Raw genomic sequence first — 24,785 nt, 5'->3', positions numbered from 1 at the left:
TCAAACATATGTCTGCATTTTATTTTAGGAAAACATAAACTGGGTCACAAAATGTCTTCAGAAAGCAGGATAAGTCACGAAACACACAGAAGGGATCTGAATTTGCAAATGTGGGGCCTCGGCCTTGTTCAGAGGCTGAGGCTGATGTGAAAATTTCCTCTTCCAGGAAAAGCGAGGTTCACTCAAGCTGCAAAGCCCAGCAGGTCATTAGATTTACAGCCTCTTTTAAATGGCTTCTAGGTATCGATTAGCTGAGCACACCCACCCGGAATTCAGCAGAGACTCAAGGGATGAGAAGGAGAGGGGAGATGGTGGTAGTGACGGTCTTGATGTAGTTTTCAAAGTCACTTCCGAAAAGGGCGATGAAGAAATAGTTGAGTATCCCAGCGAGGGACATGGCAAATAGGAACAGGATAATGCGTTTCCCAAATATGTAACCAGGCGTGCTGAAAAGGAAGGAGAGAGAAAATTGGAGAAGAGCACAAGTGACGCCAATTTAACACGAAATATTATCGCTTTGAAATACATGGGGTTCAAAGGATACCTGGAGAAGGAAATGGAAACCCACTCCAGTATTCATGCCTGGAAAATCCCATGGACCGAGGAGCCTGGTGGGCTACAATCCATGGGGTCGTAAAGAGTCAGACACGACTGAGCGACTCGTGTGTGTGTGTGTGTGTGTGTGTGTGTGTGAAAGGATACCTCCTTTTACTCAAGAATGCTCCATTTACTTCATATGAAGGATGGACATGTCTTAGCTGCTGCTGCTGCTGCTGCTAAGTTGCTTCAGTCGTGTTTGACTCTGTGCGACTCCATAGACGGCAGCCAACCAGGCTCCCTGGTCCCTGGGATTCTCCAGACAAGAACACTAGAGTGGGTGTCTTAGCTAGTATTAGTCATTGAATCTAGTTCAGAACCAAGCAAAAAGAGCCTTAAACCCATCACCATCAGGGCTCTGCTCTCTGGTTTCTCTGTGCCCTGGGAATGCCAGCTCCTGGATGGAGTGAAGGTGGTGGCTTCCGCTGGTAGCCGAGGTTCTGACCGGGCCTTAGGAACCCATGGATTCACGAAGACCCTCTCAGGAGTGCCTGTAAGAGCCATGCTGGCAGCTGTGTGTAATGTGGATTTTCAGTGCCTCTGTGTGGGAAGGGATGGTATACATGAACCAAGAAGCCTGTTGGATTCTAAGAGATGCTCTCGCATCCAAGGGCTCAGTCTCCTGAGGCTGCCTGGGAATAACTCAAGTTCCCACTAATGAGAGCTGGCCTTCAGGGCTGGAAGGCGAGCCCTTACATATGAAGTGAATCAAGGAAGGGAGACTTTTTGGTACTGGATGATTTCGTCTCCTTCTCTCACAGGCTCTAAATCCTGCACTGCTTGCACAGAGCACCCACTGGGGTCAGGAGGCATCTCTCCAGTGACACGTGACCACACCACTGTGTTCAGCAGCTGCCCTGGTTCCCCTCCTCTGTAGCATCCTTCTGTGATGGCTCTGGATGGTTAATTCCTGCAGCACTGGTATGTTTTGAAAGTTCAGCCAAGTGGGACACCAAGTGAAAAGTGAAAGTGTTACTTGCTCAGTTGTGTTGTACTCTTTGCAACCCAATGGACTGTAGTTCACCAAGCAAGAATACTGGAGTGGGGTGCCATGCCCTTCTCCAGAGGATTCTTCCCGAACCAGGGATTGAACCCAGTTTTGCAGGAGGATTCTTTACTGTCTGAGCCACCAGGGAAGCCCCTTGGATCACCAAGGCTGTTAGTTGCTGAGGCTGTTAGTAAAGACCCCAGCAAGGGGACTCCTTGGCACTCAGGAGGGCTCCCCAAGAACAGCCAACTCATCTAAACAGGGGCCTTAAGGCTGCCAGGCCCTTGCTTGCTATAATCTAGAGGGTACAATGTGGTATCCATAGGTTCAATGTTAGAAATTTTATCCTATTGAAAGGGATCCCAAAGGTTCATGATGCAACTCCTAGTTTTCCTGTGTCAAGAGTTTGAAAATAGTTTCACAGCTGAGTATCAACCTCCTCACTCCTCACGGTGCTCCATGGACCAGCAGCACAGGACCTTGTTGGAAATGCAGATGCCCAGGTCCACTGGATCAGAACCCACACTGTGGACAAGCTCCCCCTGGGACTTGCAGGCACAGCAGGATCTGAGAGGCACCCCCAGTTGACAGCTCCCTGCTCCTTGGCCAGTGTGTTCCTCTCTCCTTGGTTTCCTGCTTACAGTCCTGCTCATGAAGTGACCCATTCTAGCTCTTTGTTAGGGAAAAAAGTGTGGTCCCCAAGAGAGCATTCTGAGCAGAACTGTGTGTGTGCCCTGCCCCCACATCCATATGGTGTAGGCGTAAACCCCAGTACCTTAGATGACTGCATTTAGAAAGAGGGTCTTTAAAGAGGTGATACTGGTAAAATGCGAACACTAGGTAGACCCTAACTCACTATAACCAGTGTTCTTATAAAAAGAGAAGGTCAGGGACTTCTCTGGTGGTCTAGTGGTTAAGACTCCATGCTTTCCAATGAAGGAAACTCGAAGCAAGGTGAAAAGACAGCCTTCAGAATGGGAGAAAATAATAGCAAATGAAGCAACTGACAAAGAATTAATTTCAAAAATATATAAGCAACTCCTGTAGCTCAGTTCCAGAAAAATAAGCGACCCAATCAAAAAATGGGCCAAAGCACTAGAAGACATTTCTCCAAAGAAGACATACAGATGATTAGCAAATACATGAAAAGATGCTCAACATCACTCATTATCAGAGAAATGCAAATCAAAACCACAATGAGGTACCATCTCACGCTGGTCAGAATGGCTGTTATCAAAAAGTCTACAAACAATAAATGCTGGAGAGGGTGTGGAGAAAAGGGAACCTTCTTACACTGTTGGTGGGAATACAAACTAGTACAGCCACTATGGAGAACAGTGTGGAGATTCCTTAAAAAACTGGAAATAGAACTGCCTTATGAACCAGCAATCCCACTGCTGAGCATACACACCGAGGAAACCAGAATTGAAAGAGACACGTGTACCCCAATGTTCATCACAGCACTGTTTCTAATAGCCAGGATATGGAAGCAACCTAGATGTCCATCAGCAGATGAATGGATAAGAAAGCTGTGGTACATATACACAATGGAGTATTACTCAGCCATTAAAAAGAATACATTTGAATCAGTTCTAATGAGGTGGATGAAACTGGAGCCCATTATACAGAGTGAAGTAAGTCAGAAAGAAAAACACCAATACAGTGTATTAACACATATATATGGAATTTAGAAAGATGGTAATTTGATGACCCTATATGCAAGACAGCAAAAGAGACACAGATGCAAAGAATAGACTTTTGGACTCTGTGGGAGAAGGCAAGGGTAGGATGATTTGAGAGAATAGCATTGAAACATGTATATTATCATATGTGAAATAGATCGCCAGTCTAGGTTCAATGCATGAGACAGGATGGTCAGGGCTGGTACACTGGGATGACCCTGAGAGATGGGATGGGGAGGGTGGTGGGAGAGGGGTTCAGGACGGGGAACACATGTACACCCATGGCCGATTCATATCAATGTATAGCAAAAACCACCACAATATTGTAAAGTAATTAGCCTCCAATAAAAAAAAAAAAAAAAAAAAACAGAAAAAAAAAAAAAGACTTCGTGCTTTCAATGCAGGGGGTGCAAGTTTGATCCCTGGTCAGGTGAGCTGGGATCTCACGCAGCCAATAAAAGTGATTTTATAATTTTTTTAAAGAGAAGGTTAGCAGGGTTTCCCTGGTAGCTCAGTGGTAAAGAATCCACCTGCCAGTGCAGGGGACATGGGTTTGATCCCTGATCTGGGAAGATGCCACATGCTGTGGAGTAACTAACCCTATGTGTCACAGCTATTCAAGCCCGTGCTCTAGAGCCCAGGAGCCACAGCTACTGAGCCCAAGCACCGCATCTACTGAAGCCCACACACCCTAGAGCTGAACTGAGCTCCAGAATAAGAAAAGTCACCGCAATGAGAAGCCCACGCACCACAGCTAGAGAGTAACCCCTGCTCCCCGCTAGAGAAAAACCCGTGAAGCAACAAAGACTCAGCACAGCCAAAAATAAATAATACCTTTTAAAAAATGTTTTACAGAGAAGGTTACGACATAGACACACACAGTGGGAAGACCCTTGAGGACATAGGGAGAAGACGGCCAAGTACGAGCCAAGGAGAGAGACCTCAGGAAAGAACAACCCTGCCATTGTCTTGATTTTGGGCTGCCAGTCTCCAGAACGATAAGAAAAGACATCTGTTATTTAAACACCCTGGTGTGCATGGAGCACTTTGTTCTTGCAGCCTCAAAGACAAATACGAGAATTACCTGCTAATGTTGGTAAAGAAGTGGAAAGAGAGTAAAGGAGTCTATTTTTTTTTTTTAAGCCAGAGAATAGAGGCTTCAGAGAAATTAAATTGTTAAAAGTCAAATATTGTAGTGAGTCAGATTTATCACATGAATGAGGCCACCATATGTTCATTACAGAAAGGAGGGGAAGTGATTTGTGAAGCTATTTCAGAACCTGTTCAAGATAAATCTGCGGTGAAGGATGAAACAGGAGTGCCTCCTGATGAAATAGTGGTGTTCTTGGTCTGGGCAGGATGTTTCTAAGGACTCGAGGTGTAGCGCCCTCAAGGAGGCGCTTCTCTGGGTCTTTAACTCTTCCCAGACATCTTCTCCAGGGATGTCACTGCCTTTGTTGCCGCTGAAGAGGGCTCTCTGATCACTTCTCGGCCTTTTGGCTAAGATCAAGTGAAGGAGGAGGCTCTCTGAACTGGGCGGCCTTATCCACCACAAAGTAAAAGTGAAGTTGCTCAGTTGTGTCTGACTCTTCTCAACCCATGGAATGCAGCCCACCAGGCTCCTCTGTCCGTGGGATTCTCCAGGCAAGAATACTGGAGTCGGTAGCCTTTCCCTTCTCCAGGGGATCTTCCCAACCCAGAGATTGAACCCAGGTCTCCCACACTGCAGGCAGATTCTTCACCAGCTGAGCCACAAGGGAAGCCCAAGAATCTGGGTAGCCTATCCCTTCTCCAGCAGATCTTCCCAATCCAGGAATCAAACAGGGGTGGGGGGAGGGCGCTATTGTGAGACATGGAGAGGGACAAGAAGTGGAATAGTTGGGTGGGCGCTGGGGCCAGCACGCGGGCAGCAGCCCTGGCAGCAAGCCCCACCCTTGGAACCCATCGGCGATTCTGATTGCTCCAGAACTGGTGGCAAACTGTAACTCGAAACTTTCTTCTCTAAGTATCATCATTTACTTTACTAAAACCCAGCTTTCCCAACCCAGGTCTAAGGAGAGGACAGTCGTCGCCTACACTGCCTCTGTCCGCCACCGGCAGACATGTCTGACCTTCTCAACGTTCTTTCCGCAGGTCCCTGATGTCTGTTACTCAAGAGAACTTATCACCAGGTGCAAGCTTTAGTTCTCCTTCCCCTAAGCAAACAATGGCGTGCTTCACTCGCAGCAGGCTTTGGGAAGCCAGACAGGGGGATGTAATTCAAGGCCCAGATGCAGCAGGGTGGGAGTAGAGGCTGTGGTTTTGCAAGGCATGCTTTTAAAGCATCCTTTGGGAGCCCAGCACCACGTGGAGGAATTTTTTTTTTTTAATGGAAAAACTAGTCAAGGCCCCTAGCTGTATTTCCAGAACCAGCAAAGTTCAGGGAGGAAAAAGGATGAGGGATTGAAGTCGCCCTCCCCTTCCAACCCCTCGTGGTCCCTCCCGGTCAGCGGAATATTGAATGACCACTCTTCCGGCTGGAAAGTGCCACTCCCTCCGTGGTTCTTACGCCGTCCCAGCGGCCTACCTCTGAGTTCTCTCCCCGAGGTAGCCGACAAAGTACTTCTGCCTCACGAACAGGTACATCAGTCCGGCAAAGGCAGCAGGAACTAAGAGGAGAAAGGACAACACCCGTGTTAGTGTCCTAGACGCCAAAACTAAGTGAACCCAGTACTAATACAGCCAATAGGTGATCAGTGTTGGTTGCAAAATCGAGCAGAGGCCTCAGCTTCTGCCAGTCAGGGCTGAAGTTCAGCAAAGAGCCAGGGACAGGAAGCATCCTGAGAGCCTTAAGAATAGTCACGCTACCTCATGTTGGCATCACAGTGTCGTTTCATACAAAGTCTTTTCATACCCGTCATCTAATCTGAATCCTTTTCACATGACTGGTACCATCTTTTTCTTTATTATGTATTTATTGTATTTTTGGCTGTGCCGGGTCTTCCTTGCTGTACCTGGACTTTCTCTAGTTACAGCGAGTGGGGATTCCTCTCCAGTTGCAGTGAATAGGCTTCTCATCGTGGTGGCTTCTCATGTTTCAGGTGCATGGGCTCAGTAATTGAGGCACACAGTCTTACTTGCCCTGCAGCGTGCTGGATCTTCCTGGAGCAGGGATCAAACCTGTGCCCCCTGCACTGGCAGGCGCATCCTTAGCCACTGAACCACCAGGGAAGTCTTGGTATGGTCTTTTCTATTTCCAGATGTGGAAACATGGATTCCAGCCATCAAGGGACTTGTGTAAGACTGTCAGCTGGTAGGTGCGCGTACATGTGTGTGTGTAGGAGGAAAGCTAGACTTGCTCCCGAGCCCTGCCCTGAAGCTGGTCCTTACAAAGGACACCCTTCACCTGTGGACCTCCGGGAATCCTGATGCTCAACGTTTTCTCAACAACTGCTACGGTTTAGGAAAGATCTCCAGGGAAAGAAATGCCCTTTGCATTCCAACACTGTGAGGAATACACACAAGTTAAACAGCCCCATGGAGTCCTGAGCGCTTGGAGCCAAGAGTTGGAAACCCAGCCCCACCAGGACTGTTACAATCAGGAGCTAATGCTTAACTCATTCTATTAATACATTTGACAAAGGGCTGATTACACTTTTCCTACCTATCAGGAATTGCTATGAGGGTGAAACAGAAGTATGGATATAAAAGTTCTTCAAAATCCGCCCCCCCCAGCATTATTCAAATACCAAATAAAGCGCATTAACTGAGCACTTATGTGTCAGGTAGCACTCCAGGCACTCTGGGTACTCGGGTCTCCAATCCTCTCTTCTCTGATGGTTCCAAAGTTGTGACAACTCACAGCTGTCTTGGACAAGGATTTTCCTGGTTGGTCCCTTCCAGATGGCTCTGAGCTAACTTATTGGCCCACCTTTCTGTCACCAGGAACTGAACCGAACATGAGCTGATAGAAATCAGGGTGCAAAGTGACTGAACTCACTGCCCATATTTGGGGGTCGGTGCCTGCCCCTGGCGTGGACCTGAGCTGCTTGAAACACCAGGAGGAATGTCGTGCGTTCAAAACCAGGCTCTAAAATTCTCGGGTTTGAGCAGGTTCCCCTGAAGTTTGGGCTCCTGCTCTGTAATGTGGTGGGTTTAGGCTGGTGTTCCTTTCATCTGAAAAACTATCCAATCTACCATATTTATAGGAAATGACTATTACACCGAACAGGAGTGACTGACCATTTTTCTCCTGGCAATGCCAACACTTGTTTTGGCAGAAAATGCTTACTTCCAGGCCCTGAAACCTTTTTCAACTCCCTTTATCCAACCAGAATAACTCCAGATTCATCTCTATCAAGTCTCATCTAAGAAGACATAAAAGGAATCATAACTCCTACTCTAAGTGTAGTTTGGCTTCATTTTCCAGGTGATGCCAGACATGTTTCTTATTTAACTGAGGATAGAAAGTGGGAGATAAAGACACGTTTCCTGACAGACTTATGGATTACGTCGTGCTCCTGAAGTGGTTTATGCTCCCAGCCTTCACCTCTCTCCTCTCTCATTGCACCTGATTCTCTTCCTTCATGGCGTGTCTCACTCTTGGCAACGAACTTATCCATTCATTTATTTTCTGTGGTCCATCTGCTGTGTGCTTCGCCACTATCTCTGTCTTATTTACTGCTGTGTATCCAGGGAACAGGGCTTAGCACATAGTAGATGTTCAGTGTATATTTTTATGGAAATGAATAAAGTAAGAGGACACATGTGAAAAACTCAGGATTTATCCTGAAACCCCTGGGAGTCCGTCCTGGCTGGTTACCCACCAGCTGAGCAACCTTGAATAAGTCACTTATCTCCCTGAATCAAAGGGTCCTCAAAAGTAACAACAGGGGGCAACAGTGTCCACTTTACCTACTTTATTGCGTGAGTGACCACAATAAGGATGAAATCATCTCTCACAGGACACTGGCAGCCTTTTCTCTCGCACGGCTGGGCCACAGCGTGGAAGCCGGCCAGGTCACACCAGACCTTCAGCAGACACAAGGCCAGTCTCCAAAGGGGACCAAAAATACCACTCGGTTTCCACTTAATTTTAAATCAGTTCTGGGAATCCAACTTGCTGAAGTCAAGACTGTGGGCTGCTGGAGACCAGGGAGGCTGGAGACCTCGACCCATGCCGGAAGGAGGAGCACCATGCAGAAGGCAATGAGCAGTCAGCCAGATGACGGTCGCCCAGAACAGACACCTCACGCTCTCATTCAGAATGCCCTTGTGTCTGAGCTCATGCTGCTTAAGGCTTCTGAGTCACATTTAGCCTGAAACCACCCTTGTCAGCGCAGCCGCTCTCAACCAGCCACCGGGGAGCCAGCATTAGCGATGCATTGCCGCCGGGCCCCGCGCCGGCACCCCGCCCGCTGGCTCACAACCTCCAGAGGGTCTCACCTCTCCAGAGCTTTGCAGACTGGAGCTGGAGGGCAGACAAAGTCTTTTCAACAAAAATGCCTGCACTCGCACCTCTTGGTGACACACATTTTGGAGCGAGCACACACAAGGAGAAAAGCCCAGGTTACCTTGGCTGCAGAGAAGCCCGGCGCTCCAGAGCATGACGAGGAAGGTGGGGTAGGCATCCACACAGTTCTGGCTGCAGAATAAATAAACAAGGGGAAAAAATCAGAGGACGCAGTTTAGTCTGAAAATTACCTGAAACCCCAAATAATAATCACTGTCTTGCAAGGCAGGCTTCCCAGGTGGCCCTAGTGGTAAAGAACCCACCTACCATGCAAGAGACATAAGAGATGCGGATTCAATCCCTGGATCAGGAAGATCCCCGGCAGGAGGGCATGGCAACCCACTCTGGTATTCTTGCCTGGAGCCTAGCAGACATGGACAGAAGAGCCTGGCAGGCTGTAGTTCATAGGGTCACACAGAGTCAGACACGACAGGTGACTTGGCACACACGCGCTCACGTCTCACAAGGCATGGACTCCATTCATAATTCCTCTCACCTCCAGAAACAGACAGCAGGTAGAGCAGACACAAGCTTGGAATCCATCTACTCCCTTCCCCGGTGAAGCCATTTCTTGATGGATTCTCCTTGGCAGGGGTCCTGCTCCCGGCTATGCCAAAGCACTTCTTAGAATTGAAAAGTGAGTGACCCGGACATCAGGGCTGGGTGGCAGTCAGGATGGGGTCAAGAGAGGGACCTGACCAAGTAGGCCCTTCCAAGAAGACCTTCAGGTCAGACACACAAGTCAGCTGAGACACGTGGGCCAAGCTGAGGAAGGACAGGTTAGCCCCCACATTACAGGAGCCAGGATGGATTCGGCAAAGGTGGTGCTCAGGGAGTTATCCTGCTGATGGCTTTGTCAGGGCGCAGCCCTGGCCCCTGCACCAGGGTCTGACACCCCTGGTCTCCTTTACGCTCATGGCAATCCTGCCAGTACATGCAGTAACTGCACGGTTTCCTGTGGCTTCTGGGACAAGTAGCCACAAACTCAGAGGGTTAGGACAAATGTATTATCTGCAGGTCAGAAGTCTGAAGTCAGTCTCGATGGACCAAAATGAAGATGTCAGCATTGCTACATCCCTTCTGGAGATGCACTGCTTCTGTCTCTTTGCCTTTCCCAACTTCTAGAGGCCACCTGTGTTCCTTAGCTCAGCGCCCCATCCAACCTGAAAGCCAGCCATGGTTGATTACATCTTTGCAACCCCAGCTCTTCTGCCTTCTTCTTGAACTTCTGAAGGACCTTTGCAATGACATTGGTTCCACCCAGATAACCCCGAAGTCTCTTTATTTAAACTCAACTACTTAGCAACCTTAACTCCCCTTGCCATGTAACATAACCTATTCACGTGTTCCTGGGATCAGGATGTGAACATCTTTGGGGGTCATTCTTCTGCCTACCACAATGTTCTCACATGTCAGATGAGAAACTGAATCTTGGAGAAGCTGAAGATAACTTACCCAGGGTCACCCAGCTACAGAGTAGCAAAGCCAGGACTTAATACGACTCTAAAACCAGGACTGTTACCTCTTCAACCCTACAGGCACACCTTGGAGATAGCATGGATTGAGCTCCGGACCACCACAATGAAGCAAACACCACAGTAACACAACTCACAGGAATGTTCTGGTTTCCCAGTGCACATAAAAGTTATATTGATGCTACACTGCAGCCCAGTAAGTGCGCCATAGCATGATCTCTAAAACACAAGGTACGTGCCTTAATGACAAATATTTTATTGCTAAAAAATGCTATCCATCATCTGACGATGTAGGGCTGCCACAAATTTTCAGCTGGTGAAAAACACAGTATCTGTGAAGTATGATAAAACGAGGTATGCCTGCACTCAATTAAATAGTGAGTGTCCTCTTGAAAAGCTTCAGTTGAGATCAGGACAATCTCTCCAGACATCCATGGAGACACAGCATAACAAGACCCAAAAGGATGAACAGGGAAAGGCGATGCAACAAAGCGGGAGGGGCACAGGATGAGGACTGGTCCCCAACCTGACATTAACCAGCTGTTCGTCATTGGCAAAGCAATTTCTCTGGACTTGGATTCCTTACTAGTAAAACCAAGAGACGAATAATGAATAACTCTGAGATCCACTTAAGCTCCAACAGTCGATGGTCTAATGTACTGGTTCTCAAGGTGTGGTCCCTGGATCAGCTGTATCAGAATCACCAGGGACCTTCTTAAAAATGTAAATGTTAATGCCTTCCTTGGACCTACAGAATTAAAAATTCTGGGGGCTGCCCAGTAAGATTTTAAAGAGCCCTCCAGGTGATTCTGACGCACACTCAAGTTTGAGAACCAGTGGTCTAAGGTAATTCAAACTACAGAGGTAAACTCAAAGATGCAATTTTCTTCAGACTTACCTGGCAGTTCAGTGGTTAAAACTCTGCGCTTCCAATACAAGGGTTGCAGATTCAACCCCTGGTCAGTGAACTAAGATCCCACATGCTGTGCAGTGCAGCCCAAAAGGTATTAAAAAAATGTAATCTTCAAAATACATTTGGCCTTTTATCCAAATTCCTTTCTTAGAATCTTCCTCTGGCAGCTTCTTGATGTGCGTCTCATGATTTTTCTCCTAAATATCAACCTTCAAATTGATAGGGGCTCGCGATTCAGTTGGTACCACTGAGAACCCTAGAATGACCAGCCTTTGGTCTGTCCCTTACAGAGCCCCCAGGGAGGCTGGGCTGTGTCCCTGGCCACAGGGGCCTTCATGTCTTTCTGATGGTCACAAATTCTTTACTGGAGAAGTTGACAAGTAGAAAAGATAAGAAACCAATGTATCCTGTCCTGGGATATGGGCATGGGGGAACCAACAAAGCCTGCTGACTCACTAGGTACTCTGGACACCCAGAACTTCCACTGCTTATGAACACAGTAATAATTCCAAAGGACAGGAGCCCCTTAAAGATCTACCATTTGGGGTGAAGCACTGAGTGAATAAGAGCCTCTTGATTAGGGTGAAAGAGGAGAGTGAAAAAGTTGGCTTAAAGTTTAACATTCAAAAAAACAAAAATCATGGCATCTGGTTCCATCACTTCATGGCAAATAGATGGGGAAAAAGTGGGAATAGTGGCAGATTGTATTTTCTTGAGCACCAAAATCACTGTGGAAGATGACTGCAGCTGTGAAATTAAAAGATGCTTGCTGCTTGGAAGAAAAGCTATGACAAACCTAGACAGTGTATTAAAAAGTAGAGACATCACTTTGCCAAAAAAGGTCTATCTAGTCAAACCTATGGCTTTTCCAGTAGTCATGTATGGATGTGAGTTGGACCATAAAGAAGGCTGAGCACTGAAGAATTGATGTTTATGAACTGCGGTGCTAGAGAAGACTCTTGAAAGTCCCTTGGACAGCAAGAAAATAAAACCAGTCAATTCTAAAGGAAATCAACACTGAATATTCATTGGAAGGTCTGATGTTGAAGCTGAAGCTCCAATATTTTGGCCACATGATGAAAAGAGCCAATTCACTGGAAAAGATCCCAAGGCTGGGAAAGAGTGAGGGCAAGAGGAGAAAGGGACAACAGAGGATGAAATGGTTAGATGGCATCGCAGACTCAATGGACATGAGTTTGAACAAACTCCAGGAGATAGTTAAAGAAAAGTCTGGTGTGCTGCAGTCTACAGGGTCACAAAGAATTGGACACAACTTAGAATGTGTGCATGTAACTGAATCACTTTGCTGTATGCTTGAAACTAACACAACATTGTAAATCAACTCTATTTCAATAAGACTTTAAATTAATTAATTAATGAAGCATATATCATTAATAACAGTAATAGGATCAATACCAATCAATAGAACCAATGTAGATGGATCACGTTCAAATCACTGGACAAGTCCACGCTACTTAGAAGTGACCCTAGGGTGAGAGGAGCAGGGGAGAAGAAACCTTAGGGTGTCATTTACTAAAATGCATTTTTGTGAGACACCAAACCTTTGATATGCTTTTTTTTTTTTTAAGGAGGGTTTTCTGTAGTTCAATAAGACCTCCCCTTCTTGGAGAACCAAGCATCACAGTGTCTCTTAGCACTTTAAAGGGTCTCAAAAGTCTTGCTGTGGGGAACCTGTTTCCCTGTCACACCTGTTAATAGCCCACAAACTTGTAACCTATGGGACCCATTTTGGAAAATTACACACCTCCAGAGACCCATCTTTTCTCCACAGTCTGTGCTCACCAGCACCCCTGGGGAAGAATCTTAGGTCCCTTAACTGAGACTTTTCTCCAAAACTCAAACTTTGACTGCTCTGCCTGCACTCATCAGCTGGGAACAGAGCTTCAGCCTATGTGTTAGACACAAGATAAGACAGTCAAGGTCCTTTTCTCTCTCAAAATCAGGCTCAGCTCTGCCCTCAAGGGAGATAGGTGGTAGGGCAGCCAATTAACCGAACTCCATTCTGAACTAACGGCATAACCTAGCTGGGATGTCTTGTTTATCGACAGCCCCCGAATCTTGAACGGTCTGTATCAGTCCACAGCCAAATTTCATGCTGAAAAACATGCATTAGTCTTTTCAGTCCATCAGCATCATTTATTCTTTATGCTATCTTCCGTTTCTATGGTCTCTAAACATTCATGATCCCACACTCCATCAGCCAAGACTTTTGATGGTATAAGCCTATGACAGGTACATTTATGTACAAATTATACACACACATGCCTCTCAATCTGTATATTAAAACTGAGTAAAGCTTAGTTTCCTATAGATAGCAACAGTAAATACATGTTCTCTTCTTCTTGCATCCCCATGGCTCATCACACACCCCTTTTGGGTGCTTTTGGAGGCCCCTGGGGAAGCTCTCATTGGGGATGACTTTCTTCCTGGTAGCTTCCTGGTGGAGGCACTCAGATCGGAGGCCCTAGGGGTGGCCAGTGGACAGTAACAACTGCTGCATTATCTCCAAAGCCTTCCACAACCCACCTCAGGCACATACAGGGTACTGCAAGCTGGCCAGGGAGGAAGTGGTCTTTGTAACAGAACCATGGCAGTGTCTGGATGACCTTTATCTTACAGAAAATTCTCCTCCACCCCTGCCATAGGTCCAACCTCTCCACAGCTCACTGTCCTCCCCTCGGTCTCCTTCACCTCTCTTGAAGGGTAAATAGCAAAGTCAGGACCCTCAGGCAGCACTGATTGCCCACCACTCTCCTCTAGCATCTTCTGATCTCAGGGACTGCACGCCATTGCAGAACTTCCAAACTGTCTTTCAAATGACAGCACAGCTACCCCCATAGGGCACTTCCACAATCTGGAGGCTGGCCATGGGGACCAAGTGTCAGTGCGGTGGCTTTGTCTTCTTCTTCTTTTTTTTTTTTATTTTTATTTATTTGGTTGCTCCAGGTCTTAGTTGCAGCATGTGGGATCTAGCTCCCTGACCAGGGACCAAACCCGGGCCCCTTGCATCGAGAGCGCTGAGTCTTAACCACCAGGGCAGTCCCATGGCTGCTTCTGAGAAGGAGAGCTGGTTCACTCCTGGAATAAAAGGCAAAAACCAGGCGGCCTGGCCTGCTGTGGCTCTTCCTCATTGCTGGCAAGATGGAAGCTTAACTTCCCACCTGGCACAGAGAAATTCCCCTGCCCCCACTTCTCCAATACTGACCAGCTGTGTTCATAAGAGCACAGTGCTGCTGGTGAGAATGCAGTGATCTGGGTGGGAAGAAGCTTCCCATTCCAGTCTGTCTGTAGAACACGATTCCTGGTTTTTGGATTCCATTTTGAAGGAGGTTCTGTCACCATCCCCAGTGGAGCATCCTGTCTTTGCTCCTCTCTGCCGGCCCCTACACAGAGCACAGAAGTAGTGGGGGTGCCCCACACATGGTCCCCACCTCCTATAAATGTAAACATCTTACATGGTTTAAAGCCTCACCTTTTGACTTCTCCCTACCCTTCTAGAACTTTCCTTGTGTGGCCCTAAGCCCCGTTTTAGAAGGCTTTCTGGGGAATATCAAAGTCACCTCCAAGCCGAGACTGAAGGCCAGCTCCCTGGCGGCTTGGGGCTACAGCTGCCCTTCCTAACAAGCCTCCAGTCACAGGCATGGAGAAGCCCACCACCGGCTGATGCCTGAACCCTTTGTCTAAATGCATTTGACAGAGAGGAAAAATGAGTGTTTGAATAACACCGTTCAGATTTGCATCCCAAATAGCATCCCTCCTCCTTCCCTGAGTTGTTCAGGTGTTTTCTAGGAACTTTTCCCTGCAGAAGTAAAGAAGGAGAGGTATAAAAGCAAGTACATAGTCCCCTCATGCTCTCTGTCCTGGTCACTCCAGGAGACCAGGCTTAAGTGTCCGCGGGGCAGCAGGCAGCTGCCTGTCAGTCCTGCCTGTTGCTTCTGATGCCAGCTGGTGAGTAATGGCTGGTTTGCACGGTGGCACCTCAGGACTAACCCCCCAGGAAATTGGTCAACTCCGTGACCGAATGACTGGCTGAGAGGTTTCCTGACCAGGCAGGAGCTGTAGGTCTACTCCCCCACCCCCAACACCTCTGCTTCCTCTCTTCAAACACCAGCACCTGCTAAGATGATGAAAAGTACCCCCAAAGTCTCCCAGGTGAAGTTCAAGCTTCCTTGGAACCTACCCCCCACCCCTGCCACACCCCAGCCTCCAGAAGGTTGTCCCAGGCCCACTCTGGGTCAAAGAGCAGTGTCAGAGTTTGGACTCACTTGGCAGTGTAGACCCGCTCAAAGGCCAGCGTCCCAGTCCTCTGGAAGCTCCGCCCATTGTGGGTCTTGCTTTCGTGCTCCACCTTGTGGGCAAAGAACCCTGCCAGAAGGAAAGGTTTGGATTTATAATGAGAACGTATCCCGAGCCTGGTATCTTAATATTTTTCCTGGAACATTAAATGTTTCCTTCTCTCAACCTCTAAACAGCCCTAATTGTCCTCCATCAAATGTCACTGAGCACAAAGGTATTCAGCAGCTACTGCTGCCACTAAGTCGCTGCAGTCATGTCCGACTCTGTGTGACCCCAGAGACGGCAGCCCACCAGTCTCCCCTGTCCCTGGGATTCTCCAGGCATGAACACTGGGGTGGGTTGCCATTTCCTTCTCCAGTGCATGAAAGTGAAAAGTCAAAGTGAAGTCGCTCAATCGTGTCTGACTCCTAGAGACCCCATGGACTGCAGCCTACCAGGCTCCTCCGCCCATGGGATTTTCCAGGCAAGAGTACTAGAGTGGGGTGCCATTGCCTTCTCCGATTCAGCAGCTACTCTCAACTAACTGCTACATTTGGTATTGGTGAGGCAATTGTGAGCAAGACACACCCCCAACTTTCAAGGAGGCTACCACCAGAAGAAATAGACAACCGAGTAAAGAAAGGCCTACAGAGAGACGCATGCTGAGACTGAGAACTTGGAGCCATCGAGGGTCAAAGAGGGGTAAAAATTCAGTGTTTGGGTTACAGAAGGACTCCTAGAGGGAGTGACGTGTAAGATAAAACCTGAAGGACAAGCAGATGGAGGGGGCCGGAGACAGCTGAGAAGACCACTTCACTCTATCAGAATGGAATATGCAGAGGTCCAGCAGCAAGACCCTCTGGGGTTAGTACATCCAGTTGACTGGGAGATGGTGGGTGGAGGGTGGTAATGGGGAGTATTAACCTGGTAGAATTGGAGAAGGTAATGGCAACCCACTCCAGTACTTTTGCCTGGAAAATCCCATGGACGGAGGAGCCTGGTAGGCTGCAGTCCATGGGGTTGCTAAGAGTCGGGCATGACTGAGCAATTTCACTCTCACTTTTCACTTTCATGCATTGGAGAAGGAGATGGCAACCCACTCCAGTGTTCTTGTCTGGAGAATCCCAGGGACAGAGGAGCCTAGTGGGCTGCTGTCTATGGGGTCGCACAGAGTCCAACACGACTGAAGCGACTTAGCAGAAGCAGAATTACAAATGAGGCCGAAGAGAGGCAGGCAGTGAATTGCTCTTTCAATGCCATTTCTCTGTTATCACTCGCCGTGTGCCAGACACTCAGCTTGTATCAGAGAACAAAACACACACACAGAGCCTTGGCCTCAGGAGCTTATGTTCCAGCGAGGATACAAGGAGAGGAGACAGACCATACACAGTAAACAATATGCAAGAATTAAAATCACACGGTGTGCCGAGCTGTGGACAAAAGCGAAGGCGGAGCAGGGCAGGGGCCTCCGGGGGTGCTGGTCAGGGTGGCCAGGAGGAGCCTCAAGGAAAAAGTGGTAAGTGAGCCAAGGCTGAGCAGATGGTGGCAGGGATGTAGCCCTCAGACCAGCAGCGTGACCATGACCTTGAGGAGAGCCACGTTAAGAACTTCTGAATTTATTGCCATCTTGAGGAAACATGGAGTTACAGACAGGTGTAAGCTGATGAATGGCTTCTCCAGAAAGCCACTCTGTCTTAGCGTGGTGAGGGCATACAGGGGTGAGACCCAGGACAGGGGGAAAGACAGCAGGGAGCTGGTGAGGGTGATGGCTGTGGGATGCAGAGATGCTGGGGAGACAGAGTCTGTCTTGTCTACAGGCTGGATGATGGGGAGGGGGGGAACACAGTCTCTCCTTCCCTCTCGCTCTTTCCCCCTTTCTCTTACTCTCTCTCCCATCCCTCCTATTTTATTCCTTTCCTCCTATTTCAAGAGTGAAAAAAGGAAAAAGGGTGCCAGTCAGGTATCTCACTCACAGGATTTCTTTTTATCAGCTTCACATTAGCCTCCTCGAAAAGACCTGAAAAGGATGCCTCATCCATTGTGTCCGTGGATAAAAGCCTCCGTGATTTGCTTTTTGGTGAAAGCACATTCCTCCCCTAGGGCTGTGCCCACACTGGGCAGAGCTGCAGGGCTGGCTTCATTATGGCACTCTGGTGGACGCCGGACCCATGCTCTGTGAAGCACATCTCCATGCTGTTGACAAGGGCACTGTGGCTCAGAGAGGTTAAATAACCTTCTCCGTCCCTCCACTGGGGATCAGGGGGCTGCTGGGACTCGAGTCCAGCTGGGCATGCGAGAGTGTGTTCATCCTCTTATTATCACATGGAAGCTCACTGCAGGGACTCCATCAGCAATGTGGGGTCTGAGTAGCCAACTGTCTGCTCTGGCTGTCTCTTCTCCCCAGAGAATACAGTGGAAATTCTGATCACTGTCTTTCCAGAACCCAAGGTGATGCTCGTGCCTCTGAACACATAAGCAGGGACAGTATTAAGAAAGTCCAAGGTTACTTCTGCAACCAGCTGCACGGCAGGGCCCTCCTTCTCTCAGCCTGTCTCTCTTCTTCCTCTCCTTGCCCAAGAACAGCTCCTTCCTCTTTTTTAAGTCTTAGTCCTCCACCTTCGACCTTGACCATGCTTTAGCCAGCCTCTCGGGGTCTTGCTTCATCGATGTTTGCCCTACTTTGTAAATCTTCGGTCTCTGTTTTTCTCCTAATCTTTACCCTTGAAACATGCTCAAATCTCTCCTAACCTCAAAACAAAACAAAAACAAACCTGCCTTTCTCCTGAACCCCCACTAGGGTCTACCTCTCTTTCCTTCCAAGCTAAACTTGAAAGAGTTGTCCACTCCTCCAAATACTGACACTCCATACTCCATATCCTTGACCATGTTACAGAAACTATGCTTACAGAGAGCATTCACACACTGCTCTTGGCTGGCTGCTAACATCAGGCCAAACCAGAGGGACGGAGAGAGACCAGAGGGAGAAGGCTGCAAACGGTCACCAAGAAACTACCTCATGCTGGCCTCTGCCAGCGACTCAAGGATCGTCTCAGGCAACACCTTCAGACACCACACGTGGACAGGATTAGAACCCCACCTCTCTGTTGAGGAAACTGCAGGTCAGAGAAGGTGAATAACTTTCTCAGGATCACAGAAAAAGATTCTGAGATTTTCATTTAGTATGAGTCAGCCCTGTGAGACACAAGAATAGCTCACACCTCCATCATTTGAACAGAACTGGTGTCTGGATTTCGGGAACAGATTTCTTGCATGAAAAACACCCACCTGCATCTTAGAAAGAAGATGGCAAGTTGGTGGTGGGTGGGGTGGGAAGGAGTAATCTGATGACTAGGGACTCTGGAAACCAAGTCGGCTGAGAAATGATATGTTGAATCAGGGATATTACAGGTGACTTTGGAAACACAGAAGCTGCAGACACAGTCTAAGCTTTTCCAAAGAACAGACGCACCAGTGGATAGAAATTAGAGGGCATCAGGCTTCAGTTCAATGTAACAGAGAACTTCCTGAGCAGTGAGTGTTTGAATGAGTGAATCCAAGACAACACACATTGTGTAAACTTTCACGTTTTGAAGTAGCTTTGAATCCCAGTTTCACCACTACTGACTCTGGAATCTCCAACTAACTCTCTAAGCTCTCGAAGCTCCACTTAGCTATTCTGTGAAATAAGAGTAATAATAGTAAAATATTTCATAGGGTGCGAGGATTCAATGAGATCATGTTATGACCAGCAGGAAGCACCATACATGACACAAAGCAAATTCTCAACACACTTGACTACGGGAAGAGTGGGCCCAGTGTGTTGTGAGCTCTCCGTCCTGGGAGTGTTCAGCAGGGGCTGTTGAGGATGCGGTCTAGACTTCTGCTGTCACCATTCACAAGGTCTCCAAGTACAAGGCCCTGGGTCCCTCCCCTCAGCTCACTCTCTTCCCCTCCATCCTAATTAGTTTGGCTTCCCGTGGGAATCATCTTCTCCAAAGCCATGTTTCCCAGGTTTGCTTCATGTCAAAGCTGCTGGCACCCTGGCTGAGAAGTGGGAGGCCCTCTGGATGCTACGCAGAGGAAATGCATCTGTCTACACGACCTGGGAAACCAGGCTTTGGTACTTGTGGTCCAGGTCGCTCAGACTTTAAATGTGGTCTGCGTTCCCAAACGTGCATTATGCTGGATCAAGCTGGGAGGGGGCCTTGGGTTCAACCATCTTGATGACTCCTGAGCGTTTGGGAGGCAGAGGAGGAAGTTCACTGGGCCGGTGGGCTCTGCCTCTCCCCTTGGGAATTGGGAGCCAGAGCGCGCCCCCCTCACCCTCATACTGTCACAGACACAGGGGCCGAAACTCCTTGTCTTGGGACAAACCCGAAGTACACAGTGCCTGGCAACAGCATGTAAATCATTCCTAAAGCTAACAGGAAGGGTTTCAAATGTAACTGGGGTGGGGGCAGAGTTTTTGCATATTTTCTGCACTTAATATGGTAGGTAGACCTTTGACTGCAACCTCGAGGTTAATTAGAATTGCAAAGAGAGGTTCTAGACCTTGGTTGGACCTTTGTGCTTGCCTAAAAGCTCAAGGTTAAAACAAGTAGAGGTCTACTCCCGAGTCACTTGAATTTCTCTCGTTCCCCCGCACCAGCACATTGAACAGAGTTAAAAGGTGGTCTCAGCATGACCAGCAAGCCTTGATCTGTACCTCAGAGACGAGCAGGGCTGATCCTGAGCCTCTGAAGGGCGCCAAGGACTCCTTCTGTGGCTTCAAAACTGCCCCAACCTTTGCAAAATCACTCTGTCCACACAGTGCCCTTGCTGGTCACAGGGCCGGGGATGGGGAGGAACAGAGGCTGTGACATGGGCGCCGTGCTGTCCACACTGCCACAAACAAGCCCAATCGACAATGTGTCCAGGATGAAAAGTCTCCAGCCCAAAGCAAGAGCTGGTTCACTCTCGACTCCCTCCCTCCAGGAAGCGTCATCAGCTCACGGGACCATATCACAAGGCCATCGGGTCCCGTTGTCACCTATCCAAGATGACCAGCCGAAAGACTGTGGTTAGAGCTCAGACATGTGGCCATCTGTCCTCTCTCCTCCCCACGACCTAATCTCATCTGCCAAAAATGATTAGAAACCTCATCACCTCAAGTCTGCTCAGGGTTCCCTGCGCTTCTACAGAAAAGCCCAGGACTCATCAGACACTCCAGGGCCAGGTCCCGGGGCATCTCGGGGGAGGGATAGAGACTCTGTTCTCACGGGGAGAACCACACGGCGTCCCTCTACTCAGCTCTGGACCGGGGGCCAGAAGCTCAGGGTGGATGCAAACCTCTGCATGGGCGGCTGAGGGGACCCTGGCTCCCGTCCCCTGTCACCGATCTTGACGGCTATCAGGGAGGGCCGGAGGGGGCACCCGAACGACCAGCACCCATGCAACTGCCCTACAGGGACTCGAGGTTTCACAGCAGGCTTCCTGCTTCCTGCCACCCATCTTCTCCTGCTACCCTCCCGCTTCCTGGGGGCAGAAACCTGGTTTCCCTGTTTGCTGCTGCATCCCCATGGATGCGGGACCCTTCCTAGACCAGGCAGAGTCCCCGTTGGGAGTATGCAGGTTGAATGAATGATCCTTTGGAGATTTACAGAGACTAAGAGAGCCCCAGCATGGCACCCGCATGAAACAGCAGTGGCTTGGGGACATGGCAGCCTCACCCAGAGCCACTCGTGCCCTATCAGAGCTGCAGCTCTGTTGTGTGACACTTACTATGAAAATGTTCAGGTCAGAAAGCTGCCAAGTATTGTTCCACAGAGGAAACAGACTTGGAGTATGCAAAGTTGGTCTCTCTGGCTCCGGGAGGCCATGGGGAGCCTCACTCTGTGCCCAGAAGGCTCATCACCAACCTAAGGCCACACTCAAGCTGGGGGAAAATATCAGGATATCCCAAATTGAATGAATACCCACATTTCCAAATGGCAACACACTCCAGTGTTCTTGTCTGGAGAATCCCAGGGATGGCGCAGCCTGGTGGGCTGCCGTCTATGGGGTCGCACAGAGTCGGACACGACTGAAGTGACTTAGCAGCAACAGTATATGAACACTCAGAAATTACCGTTAAGTTACAGAGTAAGTCTTCCCCTTTTTTTCTCTGTCTTCATAAACTGTAAATCCCAAAGATACCAGCCATGCTGATAAAAAGAGTCTGAGACAGTCCTAACTTAGGAATTTAAAGAGAAATTCCTCCCTGTCCTGCCTTTCTCAGTTCTAGGTCCCTTGCTTGGGTTAAGTGACACCAGGGTTAATGGAAATCCCCTGGAGAAGGGATAATCTACCCACTCCAGTACTCTTAGGCTTCCCTGGTGGCTCAGATGGTAAAGAATCCGCCTTTAATGCAGGAGAACTGGTTTCGATCCCTGGAGGAGGGCATGGCAATCCACTTCAGTGTTCTTGCCTGGAGAATCCCATGGACAGAGCAGCCTGGTGGGCTACAGTCTATGGGGTCGCAGAGAGTCAGACACGACTGAGCGAAAGCACAGCACAGGGTTAATGGAAAGGCAACCCTCAAACAAGGAAATCCTTCTGACCCTCTCTCCCCTATGTAAGTACATGATGTCTACCAAAGAATGCTTCAAAAATCACACATTGCTAAAGAAAAGGAAGTATTGCAAAGAACATATTTCATCAAAAGAAATAAAAAAGCAATACAGAGGTAAAATAATGAAAAAGTGAAGTCCCCCCTCACACTGGCCAGATTTATTTTTTTTTAGCGTACAGATAACAGGTAACTCCTACTGTGCTGAAGTCAGCCCGCTGCATGGGGTATAACCCTGTATCTGGGTGAACATATATCTGATTGTCGCTTTCAGGCTTCCTGCCCTCCAACTGGCCACAGTAATTAATAGTTAAACTGCTGATTGCAAACACTTCAGTGATAGTTTCTATACAACCAACTTGCTGCTCCAGCTCTACAGACGTGATTAATCATCCCCATTAAAGCAAAAGAAAGATGGGGAGAAGGAAAACTCCCAGTTCACACAGAAGTCCACGCATCCCTGTACAGTCAAATAAAGACACAAATACAGATAAGAAAAAAATGTACACACATATACACACACAAACATACAAGTGTGTAAGCCTGACTCTCAAACACTGAGACACCAAGCAGACCCCAAGGGAGGGGCCTCCCTTACCATTCTGGACCACACTGATGAGGGTAACAATGGCCAGCAGGACGATATTGCCCACGGCTTCTTGGTCCATTGTTGTTTCGGGTTCCTAGCAGGACCGCTCAGCTCCCTGGCACCCCAAGCCCGCACTGTGCAGGAAGGGGAAGTGGGAGCCGGACTCTGCCTTTCATCATTAGAATTTCCGAAGGTCCCAGCACAATTACAGGCCTTCTTCTGCTTCCTTTTTTTTTTTTAAAAACTAGCCACCGAAGTGCCCCGGGCTCAGCCTCTCCTGCCAGAAGAAGCAGGGCTCAGGAGTAGAGAAGGAAGGGAATAAAAAGTGAAACTTGTTTTTTATTCATGAAGCACCTAAAGGTCTGTGTCCAGGGTACCATCTTTCTTTCTTTCTTTCTTTGAATTCCTAGGAAAATAAATACTTGACACATGACAGAGCCCAGAGTAGCAGCCTCCTAAGCCCTGGATGAATGAATGAACGAATGAAGAAATGATGATGTTTCTATGGGAAACAAGCAACAAGAGAATGACAACTAAACCAAGGGGCCTTCCCTGGTGGCTCAGTGATAAAGAATCTTCCTGCCAGTGCAGGAGACACGGGTTCGATCCCTGGTCTGGGAAGATTCCACATGCCACGGAGCAACAAAGCCCGTGCGCCACAATTACTGAGCCTGTGGTCTAGGGATCGCTAGCCACAAGTACTGAAGGCCACACTCCTTAGATCTGTGTTCCACAAGAGAATCCACTGCAATGAGATGACTGCACACCACAACTGGAGAGTACCCCTGCTCACAGCAACTAGAGAAAAGCCTGAGCAGCAAGGAAGACCCAGCACAGCTAAGAATAAAATAAGGAAATAAATAAAATTATTAAAAAAAATAAGGAGCAGAAAGAGGGTCACAGGTGACTCCCAAGGAAAACCTCCACACAGGAAGGATTGCTCAACACCTCAACTGGCTTCTCTGAGGTCATTACTGAGATGCTCCCCTGGAATCTTCTTCACATAATGATGAGTAGAGAAAAGGTAAAAGAGGGAACCTGCTGAGTGAAGTAGGCAGTGCCTGTTATTTTACAGGAGGTTTCTCCCTGTAAACAGCAACCACTCAGAAGTTACACAGAACATGCAAGATTCTGTGATCTTCATCCCAGACTCAACATCTATTTGGCAGTGATAAAGAGAAGTGTTTTATCAAAACCTCACTTTGAAAGAGAACGCTGACCACTCCACTTGGTGGTGGTGGGGTTTTCATCTCGGTGTGGGAGAGGCTGGTGCAGGGAAGAGATCACACAGGCCTTGTATTTGAGTGGCTGCAGCTGGCTGGAGGGAAAGAGGGCCTTGGAGGTGGCGTGTGGAGCTTGGATGCACAGAGGCCAATTACAAGGGCAGCCCTGAGCCAGTTCACAATGCTCCCAGGAATCAAGCACCTGGAACACTTTGCACCACGTGGAGTCATTACATGATTTGATTGTCTAGGGGCTCAGCACTAGCGAGAGGCATGTGTTCACCTCAATGGGATCTGATGTGTAAATTTCAGGGAACACTTGGGTCCCAGCCGACAAGGGGTCTGCCTCCATAAAGTTGGCCCTTCTAAGACGCCTCCTATTTTAGTAACAGTGCATCAGAAGTGAAGGTCAGACCCTTGAAAAGTTCTCTAGTTGCAAACAATAGAAACTCAGCTCTAGCTAGCTTGAGCCAAAAGGGAAGCCTTTATTGACTCAAAGACTCCATGGAACCAAACAGCCAAGCATTGAAGCGAGCAGAGATGAGATTGGGCCTCTCAGATGAAGTTTCCTGTCTCAGTCTCTCTCTCTCTCCACTTGCTTATAGATTACCAGCCTTCTTCGCTCTGCAGACCACACAGTGGACAATATCTCCACCTCTACCTCTGGAGTTTTATATCTTACAGCTCTGTCATCTGTAAAGGACTGACTTTTCTCAGTGAACCCATTCCAATATTCTTGCCTGGGAAATCCCATGGACAGAGGAGCCTGGAAGGCTACAGTCTGTGGGGTTGCTGGGACAACCAGCTGGCAGAAAAATGAGAGAACCTGGGGGTTTCCACAGTCTCCTGTGGTTAAGGGAAACTGTTCCCTAAAGAAAGACAGGGGTTGGGGGTGGGGGGGGTGAGGAGTGCTGGGTGTGTCTACTGTCCTGTTGAGACTGTTCA

The 24,785-nt window shown here is 48.4% G+C and overlaps 1 protein-coding gene across 1 annotated transcript; it reads right to left on the bottom strand.

Annotated features, from left to right (window-relative positions):
* ALOX5AP (arachidonate 5-lipoxygenase-activating protein) lies at window positions 1–22,750 on the bottom strand. The gene is made up of 5 exons (XM_010835905.1): window positions 22,627–22,750; window positions 15,433–15,532; window positions 8,820–8,890; window positions 5,834–5,915; window positions 1–446 (listed from the first exon to the last, which is right to left on the bottom strand). The coding sequence occupies exons 1-5, from the start codon at window positions 22,694–22,696 to the stop codon at window positions 284–286; spliced, it is 486 nt and encodes a 161-aa protein (XP_010834207.1). The 5' UTR covers window positions 22,697–22,750; the 3' UTR covers window positions 1–283.
* Window positions 22,751–24,785: the final 2,035 nt, after the last annotated feature.

Source organism: Bison bison, unplaced genomic scaffold (genome assembly GCF_000754665.1).
Source record: "Bison bison bison isolate TAMUID 2011002044 unplaced genomic scaffold, Bison_UMD1.0 scf7180017864056, whole genome shotgun sequence".
Taxonomy (NCBI): Eukaryota; Metazoa; Chordata; class Mammalia; order Artiodactyla; family Bovidae; genus Bison; species Bison bison.
This window is presented reverse-complemented; position numbering and strand designations above follow the sequence as displayed.

Coding starts and splice junctions, on each gene's coding strand:
- ALOX5AP (XM_010835905.1), bottom strand. CDS start 22,696: ATGGACCAAGAAGCCGTGGGCAATATCGTCCTGCTGGCCATTGTTACC. Junction 8,891..15,432: donor GAGCGGGTCTACACTGCCAA/GTGAGTCCAAAC, acceptor TTTATTCTGCAG/CCAGAACTGTGTGGATGCCT. Junction 5,916..8,819: donor CGGGCTTCTCTGCAGCCAAG/GTAACCTGGGCT, acceptor TTCTCCTCTTAG/TTCCTGCTGCCTTTGCCGGA.